We start from the raw sequence: 9,552 nt of genomic DNA, 5'->3' as shown, positions 1-9,552 counted from the left end.
GTTATTGGGATGGCCGCTTGATTGGCAATGCCCCGACAGCCCCTGGTTGCATTGCCCCTCTGAAATGTCCTGTGGCATACTCCCTTCTGTGTAATCGAAAAGATGACCCTGGAGGTCCCTTCCAACTCTATGATTCTATGACCAGGAAAGGAGCCCATCCTGAAAAGGTGTCAAAATGCCTCTTCAGATCGTCAGGAGCTGTTGGGAGGGCTACAACTAGTGTTCCCTCTGAGTTAGGGTGAGCTAGCCCACAGTTTTTTAGCCTCCGGCTCACACCTTTTTGTCTTCACTCAGGAAGGAGGGCTCCAGAGCAAACGAATTTATGCAGCAGCCAAATTGCTCGCTCAGAGCTTTAATGCCAGCAGCTCACAAAGTAGAATTTTTGCTCAGAAGACTCCATAGCTTAGAGGGAACATTGGCACAGTGTTCCCTCTAAGCTGAGTTAGGGTGAGCTAGCCCACAGTTTTTTAGCCTCCGGCTCACATCTTTTTGTCTCCGCTCAGGAAGGAGGGCTCCAGAGCAAACTAATTTATGCAGCAGCCAAATCGCTTGCTTACAACTTTAATGCCAGTAGCTCACAAAGTAGGATTTGTGCTCACAAGACTCCACAGCTTAGAGGGAGCATTGCTCTCGAACTGCCTGTGGCTCCCTCATATAAGGAGAGGCCTTGTGGCAGTGATATAGATGAGGCATGGGATTGGATAAAGCGGGTGGGTTTCGTTTTAAAGCACCAGAACAGCATCCAAGCTAGGGCAAACTAGTCTGTACTTTGTCTGCACTACGGAGAATCCAGATCACAACTTGGTGCCAAAACGTCACCTTCCATAATTTCCCAACTTTTCATGTTGTCCTCCCATCTTTTGTTATGATTTGGTTTGTGGCGATATCCTTGGCCTGGCAAAGAATGGAAGTGGTGCAAATTGGGAGGAGGAAGTGCTTGGGAATGGCCACTTGAATGTACTGCCCTTCTAAAATGTTCTGTAGTGCACTTCTCTCTGTGTAACCAAACACACTTTTTTAAAAAAGTGACTGTTGTGCCAACTTTTTGCTAACGGTAGGATTCTGATAGGTTGAACAGACACACTAGGCAGGGGTGTGTAGATCCTAAGCTAATGGCAGGGGGACTAACATCTGTAAAGGCACCTCCCCCACAAACTTGGAAGCTAACCGATGGTCAATGAACATGGACCCTCCGTGCCATTTCTACAGTTGAACGTTGTGTCGCAACGCCGGAGAGATAAATGCCCAACAGTGAATCGAGGACCTTACAACTTTATCGATATTTGAATGCAGGGCTTATAGAGGACAACTGCATCCAGATGTATTTTTTTAGCTATCTGGAAACCTTTTATAGAAGCTGATGTGTAGAGCTGCCACTACCGTCGTTGTATTTTTATTTCCACTCAGTATGGATTTTTGTTTTCTCTTCTAAAAAATTAGTGTCTGGGTTTCTACTCCCCCCCCCTTTTTTAAAGAAAGGAATAATTTTTTAAAAATCTATCAACTTTCCTTGCAGAGAAACTCTTGGATTGACAGTGATCAGGGTTGCTGGTGTAATTCAGCCCCTTTAATTGCGCTGTCTGTGTAAAGCTGATTCAAATAAACGACCAGCCTTCTGACAGCAAACTGGCGATTTCCCCACCCTTCTCAACAAGACAAGACTGACAGCTCTGACCAATCAACGTGGACAGCCGTGTTGGTCTGAAGCAACAGAACAAAGTTAGAGTCCGGTGGGGCACCTTGAAGATCAACGGTTTTATTCAAGGTGTGAACTTTCATGTGCAGAGCACACTGCATCTGACGATGAAATGGAAAAGGATTCCGTCAGTTTAGTGAAGCAAAATGTTACTTAAACCCCCCCCTCAGTTTACTACTCTTAACAATTAAGAATATAATTGAACACGTAATGTAATTTGGAATGGTAGATTTAAATGTAATTCTCTATTCTGGGGACGAGAAAAATACACCGCCAAGATGCATTAAAGTTTGCCTCCCTGCTAGAAAGGAGATGAATGTAAAGGTTTCCCTTGCTTGAGAGCTAGTCGTATCCGACTCTAGGGGGCTGTGCTCATCTCCATTTCCAAGCCAGAGTCAGCGCTGTCCGAAGACGCTTCTGTGGTCATGTGGCCGACATGACTAGATGCCGATGCGCATGGAACAAGTACCTTCCCGCCAAAGTGGTACCTATTTATCTACTTGCAATTTCTTGCTTTCGAGTTGCAAGGTTGGCAGGAGCTGGGGCCAGAGACGGGAGCTCACTGTATCAGCGGCACTCGGGTCTCGAACTGAATTCTCACAATTTACGGTACACTAATCTCCAGTTCTGACATATTTATTACTTATGTTGTTTCCCCCCCCAGATGAACCCAAATAGATAACCAGAAACCCAGCTTGTCATTCTTTTTATCTGTTAAAAACATCTTCACTATTTTGCATGCTAATTTAACAAGCTACCCTCTATAATATACAAGTATGATCTCTAATTCAATTTCATTGCCTGACGAAGTGTGCTCTGCACATGAAAGCTCCCACCTTGAATAAAACGTTGTTGGTCTTAAAGGTGCTGCTGGACTCTAACTTTGTACGACAGCTCTGATCGCTTTCCTTCATCCGAGCTGCCCAGCCTCTTTCCCCAGGAGGGGACGACAGAATCTTGCCGGAACTCGAAAGGAAAAAGAACAAGGCAGTCTGTGTGCTTGCCTGCTGGCGGAACTCTGAAGGGCTTCCTGGAGCAGGAAGTTCCACAGGAAGCCCCGGAGAAGAGCGGGCAGAGGGAGAAGAAAAGAAGAAAAAGAGATTGGATTTATACCCTGCCCTTCGCTTACCATCTCCTCTCCCTTCCCCTCCCTACAACAGACACCCTGTGAAGTAGGTGGGGCTGAGAGAGCTCTCTCGAGGACTGCTCTTGAGAGAACAGCTGTGAGCAAACTTGTGACTGACCCAAGGTCACACAAGCAGCCGCACATGGAGGAGGAATCAAACCCAAGTTCTCCCAGATTAGAGTCTGCGCTCCTAACCACTACACCAAACTGGGGGTTGTCAGTCTCTAGGTGGTGCCTGGAGATCTCCCACTATCACAGACTTGGAGATCGGTTCCCCTGGAGAAAACGACTACTTTGGAGGGTGGACGCCGTGGCATTGTACCCTGCTGAGGCCCCTCCCCTCCCCAAACCCCGCCCCCTCAGGCTCCACCCCCAAAACCTTCAGGTATTTCCCTACTCAGACCTGACAACCCTCAGTCCTCATTGCGGTGCCCTTAGCTTCTGCCTTGGGGGGATTCGATGCTCTGGAAATTAAAAAAATATGTCTAAACTGTTGTGTCCAACAGTTGCTAGGGACTCCTCAACATATAGAAGAGAGGTGAACAATGTAAACTGCTTTGGCTACCCCTGGGGGGAAAAGGTGGGCTACATATATGAAGTAAAGAAATAATATATATCACTGAAGAGGAGGAGGAGGAGATTGGATTTATACCCCACCCTTCACTATCTGAAGGAGACTCAGAGTGGCTTACAATCCCTTTCTGTAATGATCTCTTGTTTTGGAGTGTGTGTTTCTTTAAATGTTTAGTTTGACTGCAGTAAGGAGAGGGAGACAAGTGCGATGTGATTGGCTGATGACAGAGTGTGGGAGGAGAGATGTCTCTGAGGGGATTCTGTGTTCTTGAAGAGACGAGTGTGGAGAGTTTTTGTGAGAGTCTGTATGACAGAGGAAGCAGTTGGAGTTTAGCCTGTGTGGCTATATGAGCAAGAAAGTTTGGCCTGTGTGGCTGTATGAGCAAGAGAGTTTAGCCTGTGTGGCTATATAAGAGAGAGAGAGATAAGCCTGTCAGAGTTATGTTTTGGTGTATGAGAGACTGTGTGTGACACCAAGCTTGTCAGTTATATTTTCTTTCTTCAACAGTTCAAAAATACCCAGAAACCCATTTTGTTCTTTTATAAATAAATCATTATTTGTTTAAACTTATCCCAACAATCAGAACAGTCCTCCCTCAGGGCCACATAGTCCTCTGAAGTGCCCAGACACTGGGTCATTCTACCAAAATAGAGAGATTTAGAATTTTTAATTCCTGGTGGCAGCGGAAATCTACTAAGTTCATGTACACAGAGTGTGGTTTAAAGGAGAAACCGTCTCCCTAATAAGCAGGACGCCACACTAACCCTCCCCATAACAGACACCCTGTGAGGTAGGTGGGGCTGAGAGAGTTCTTTTGAAAACTGCTCTTGAGAGAACAGCTCTGATAATAACTTGTGACTGACCCAAGGTCACACCAGCAGCTGCACATGGAGAAGTGGGGAATCAAACCCGGTTCTCTCAGATTAGAGTCCACGCTCCCAACCACTTCACCAAATTGGGAGCAAAAACAGCGACTGCCTGAGGCAAGAGGGTCTTTTCTAGGGCACTGTTGCACAGAGGCTTGGCTTGTAAAGAAGGGCAGGGCTGAGCTCAGAAGAAAGCGAGGGCTCTCTGGGTGTTTGAATCCAAAACCTTGGATGGGGGGGAGGGGAACCAGGCACTGCAAACAAAGCTTCAAAACCCTCCCAAGTTTTATTTTAACAGTCACAAAATCATTGATCATCCAAGACTTCACAATCGGCTCTGCGCAGACCCCACACAATTCAGCCGCTGATGGAGATTTTGTGTAAACGTCCCCTCCCTCTTCCCCACAAATCATCCCTGGGAGCCCAGACGCTGGGAGGCAAAAGAAACCGCCAAAGTAAACCGCACTTTCCGCTCTACATCGAAAGGGGGTCCCTGCCAAGTCCTTTCAAAAATGCCAGCTGGTGGCCCTTGAAAAGGGGAGAAAAAAAAGAAAAGAAATACTGTGAAGGACTACAGGTTACACGTACAAAGACTACAAAGGAAGGGGGGGGGGGCTTCTCCATAACAGATGCCAGAACAATCTATGCTAGAGTCCCTGCTGGCTAGTGCGGGGGGCAAAGTCAGTCTATGTCATCAGCTACCCGGTATCCGCTGCCTGCTCTGGTGAGGGTGGAGGGGCCAGAGGCAGCAGCTGGAACAGCCTGGACGACACACATCAGATGATAGGGGGAGCCACCACTGAGCAACCCGTCCAGATGAGCAACAGGAAACCAAGACACCATCCATTCCACTTTCAGCCAGCAACCTTTTTTTTTTTTTTTGGTACATTCGTGTTCTTAATTTTTTTTTTTATCCTTTTGATGCTACAGCAAGGTTTCCTCAGAGACAAACATTGATCAGACCTGCTGACATGATGCTTGCGCCGCAATGATGCGCCTCCCCTTGGACGCATTTCCAAAGACTCAAGACCTACAGCAGTGAGAACCTCACCATACAGCTGGGAAGGCCTTTTCCCCGCTACGGGAGTGACTCTTCCTAAGTCTCATTAAAGCAGTAAACACTAGCCCAGGAGCTGGGGCGGGTAAGAAATCAAGGGCGTGCCGCTGGACGTTTGTTCACCTGTGCCCGTTCTACAGCTAGCTGCCACCCCCAGTCTTTCGAAATGCTGGGCGCAATGCTAAAGGCTCAAGTTGCCATGTTTCAGCTGCTCAAAATACTGCCAAAGGCCCTGCTGCAGTTCCGCTCCTACAACCTGTGCCTACAGCCGATCGATCGGGCATCGAAGGCCGAAGGCTTGTTCCGTTCACGACGTGACTGGTCATTAAAGACACAGCGAGCACAGGGACTTAAAAAGTCATGGTCGAGCATGTCGAAGTTTCCAAGTTTCATTTTTAAAAAGTGTACAAGTCCACTATCAAAGGGCCACTGGGGGTGTCTTCTATCGTACAAGGGTAAGGGCATCTCTGGCAAGCCTAATGGGAGACGGGTGAGAGAACAGATATCCGGAGAGGTGATTGCCAAACTGTTGAGGTGCAGCAGGCAGACGGGCAGGGAGATTAGACGTTTCTTCTTCATTTTGGTTTCCTGGTGCTGTGAGTTCAGAGATCGGGGTGAGGGTCTCTTAGCTCCCGTAATGCATTGTGTTGGTGGTGATGGACATGGGCGAGGCCATCGAGATCGCCGGGCCCCCCATCGTGAACTGACTGTTGACGGGATAGTGGGAGCTCGACGTTCCTCCACCCTGGCCGCTGGATGAGCCTGCGGAGGAGAGAAGAGCCATCAGTTTCCTACCACCGGTGGAACTTTCCAGCAGAGAATCCTCACCATCTACTCTTTTTTTGGCAAACGGTTCTGACGAGGAGCTAATTTTTTTTCATTTAATTTGCAGAATTAAAAAAAACTCCTTCGTATTTGGATAGCCTATCTGCAGGCACCCTGAGCCTGCTTTGGCGGGGAGGGCGAACCATACGTTGAATGAATGAATAAATAAAATAAATAATAAATAACATTTCGACCATGAATTTCTATGTCAACTTTATTATTCATGCATATATCTGTAACAGTTAAAAAAATTCAAGAGGGACGAAGTACATTGGCTCCCAAGGCCTTAATCTTTTTGCAGAAGGAGCTCCTAGGCAAGCGCCTCTTCCATTTCTGGATGCCTGGAGGCGGCTGAGGAGCTGGTGGGAGAGGCACGTGGGGGAGACACTGCACCCCCTCCTCCGCCCGCTCCATGCATCACAGGCACTCTGGGCTCTTGCCTGAGAAAGCTCCTGCCGCACTAAGATGACCCATGTTCAGCTGCTAAAAGGGCACTGCCAAATCATGATACAAACTGATTTTTTTTTAAATACCAAAAGCGTTGCTTGCCACCAGGTGTTCCCTCTAAGCTGAGTTAGTGTGAGCTAGCTCACAGTTTTTTAGCCTCCAACTCACACACTTTTGTCTCCGCTCAGGAAGGAGGGCTCCAGAGCAGACGCGCTTATGCAGTCGCCAAATGGCTCACTCACAACTTTAATGCCACTCACTCACAAAGAAGAATTTTTGCTCACAAGACTCCACAGCTTAGAGGGAGCGTTGCTTGTCACAGATACTCAGCACTTGCAACACTCGCATTTATTTTATATATTTTTTTGGAATTTCAACTTTCATTTCGGCTCCTAGGACACCATCAGCCCCAAAAATTGACATTCCTTCCTCCATCCCAGCGAGGTGCCTGCGACCACCACAGCCAGCCATGCACACAAACTCCTCTCCCCCTCGCTGCAAGTGGGGCCAGGCCGGGGCAGGTTTACCTTGGACAATCCCCGTGCTCATGATGGATCCCATCCGGGAATGGGTATGGTTGACAATCCCGGTGTTGGCTGCTTGGGGAAGAAAGAAAAATGCTCAAACAGGCCCCGTCTCGGCACTCGGGCTGCTTCAAACTCAATTGGTCAAGGCTAACGAGGCCCTGCGGCTAATGGGATCAGTTAGGCAAGGTACGGGGGCCGTGAATCTCCTCAGCGGGAAGTCAAAACCAATCTGACTCCAAACCCGGAAGCCGGTTTGGCAGAAGAACAGCGGAACCGGAACACAGCCCTGACGCCCGGCTGGAGCGCTGCAAGTGGTAAACGGCTCAGAATAGTGTTCAGCAATCAGGTTGGTTCTATCGGTTGCGAGAAAGGACTTCTTCCTATCTTTGGAAGGAAAAACTAACAGACTATATTGCTCCAGGAAGCTTCCAGGGAAGGGGTGATTCATAATTTAGTCTCCTGACACAAAAATCCCAAACCTGCTCCATATACCTCATGAGAACCCAAGAGAAAGATATGCCACAATGACATTTGGAGGTGCCTGCTGCCTCCGGTTCTAGCGACCACGACCTTCTCACGTTCTGCAGTCAGCATCTGCTCATCTCCACGGCTCCCGTCGACAGTCATTCCTAACTCGAACTTGCCCTCAACCAGGATCCAGGAGCTATTCTTGTTGTTCAAGTTCTCTAACCCCCCCACCCCACCCTTCTGCAACACAAACCATCACTCTCTACATGTAGCAACTTCTGTTTCCTAACACGACATGCCCCTTCACTTCACTGGGATCAAGCATCAAACTGAAGTATAAGCCACAGGGAGGAACAATCCCACAAGCTCGCACGCACCTCTTCGCTGACATAATAACGATCCGCAGGACGAAGGCAACTCCTGCAGCCTGGGCTGGAACACCATGACTGCATGCCATGTCTCCAGTATGGCCCATCACCACTTTTCTTCCCGCCTCAATCGCTCAGTTTACCACTGTAACGATTTCATGTTTTGGTGTGTGTGTTTCTTTAAATGTTTAGTTTGACTGCAGTAATGTAAGGAGAAGGATGAGTGTGATGTGATTGGCTGATGACTGGGAGTGTGCGAAGAGAGGTGTCTCTTAGGTGATTCTGTGGGGGGGGGGGTTTGGGGGGAGACGAGTATGGAGTGTGGTTATTTTTAGCCTGTGTGGCTAAGAGAGGCAGAGTTTAGTCTGTGTGGCTAAGGCTGTCAGAGTTGAGTTTTGGTGTTTTGAGAGACAGGGTGTGATGCCCAGCTTTATCAGTTATATTTATAAGTTCCTGTCTTCAACAACAGTTCAAAAATACCCAGAAACCTATTTTGTTCTTTTATAAATAAATCGTTATTTGTTTAAACTTATCCCAGCAGTCAGAACAGTCCTTCCTCAGGGCCACATAGTTCTCTGAAGTGCCCAGACACAGGGTCATTCTACCATAATAGAGAGATTTGCAATTTTTAATTCCTGGTGGCAGCAGTAATCTACCAAGTTTATGTGAACAGAGTGTGTTTTAAAGGAAAAACAGTCTCCCCATTAAGGAGGACGTCACAACCATCTAGTTGTTTAGTTCAGTGATCTAACAACTTCTCACCCTGTCTCCTTATAGAACACAAATGTCACCGTGAGTAGAAATACATAGCCCGGGAAGCAGAAAGTTGAGTCTAGTGTGCAAAGCATCCGTCTGTCCATCCGTCCATCCATCCATCCATCTATGTGTTTTAGGTGTGTGGCTGGTATCAGCTTCTTTAGAGACATCTTTCAAACTTGCCACCAACTAACCATGGGGTAGCCAAGACTATCCTTTCTCTTGCCTATAACATGGCGGCAAATAAGGTCCACCTTCTCAGAAAATGCTATGTGGGTCTTGGACAAGAGAAGAGCTGAAAGCACAGAAGCGCTCACCTCTCTTTTCTTGTACAGGTTCCAGACCTTCACGCAACACCAACTTCAAGTTCCTCCAAGAAAGTGTTCCCTGAATTTCTAGCTATGCCATGGAAAGTCAACAGCTGCAGTGAAACTTCATGTGAAAACACTGCTCCTGCGTGAAGCTGGCAAAACTTGCTTCCGATATAAAACAGAAGGCAAATGCGGCCAGAAAAGGCACTATGCAGCAAACGCTCAGAAGTGGATACAAGGATCACTCAACACCAACAGTTGCATATGGAAAAGGAACGAATAACATAATGACACCAATATTATCTTCCTGCATTGTGCAACCATGAACATTAACCTCAAGCATCACACGGCTAAGGGCTGTTTGGCACAAGAGGACTGGTAGATTCAGGATGCTCATCAACGAAGTTCGGCAGATTGAACATTGCCACTGTCCCTGATTCTTACACACTAACAGTGTACCGCTATTCTCCAGTATTCGGCATCTTTGTGTTTCATTCTGTTGTTATGTACTAGAAGTTGCCCAGAGGCCTT

At 47.5% G+C, this 9,552-nt stretch overlaps 1 protein-coding gene across 3 annotated transcripts in view; it reads right to left on the bottom strand.

The window, feature by feature from the left end:
- Positions 1 to 4,308: 4,308 nt before the first annotated feature.
- Positions 4,309 to 9,552, bottom strand: part of CARM1 (coactivator associated arginine methyltransferase 1) — an 89,720-nt gene continuing 84,476 nt past the window's right edge. Inside the window, exons 15-16 of one of the 3 annotated variants that reach the window (XM_015409915.1) lie at positions 7,119 to 7,190; positions 4,309 to 6,081 (exon numbers count right to left, since the gene is read on the bottom strand). In XM_015409915.1, coding sequence (XP_015265401.1) covers positions 5,945 to 6,081; positions 7,119 to 7,190 — 209 coding nt within the window. In that variant the 3' untranslated portion in view covers positions 4,309 to 5,944. The remainder of the gene's footprint in view (positions 6,082 to 7,118; positions 7,191 to 9,552) is intronic. The other 2 variants (XM_015409924.1, XM_015409932.1) reach the window with 2 other exon arrangements.

The sequence above is a fragment of the Gekko japonicus genome, unplaced genomic scaffold (assembly GCF_001447785.1).
Source record: "Gekko japonicus isolate JY-2015 unplaced genomic scaffold, Gekko_japonicus_V1.1 scaffold170, whole genome shotgun sequence".
NCBI classification, from domain to species: domain Eukaryota; kingdom Metazoa; phylum Chordata; class Lepidosauria; order Squamata; family Gekkonidae; genus Gekko; species Gekko japonicus.
The sequence above is the reverse complement of the archived record's forward strand: the minus strand, read 5'-3'. Positions and strand labels throughout refer to the sequence as shown.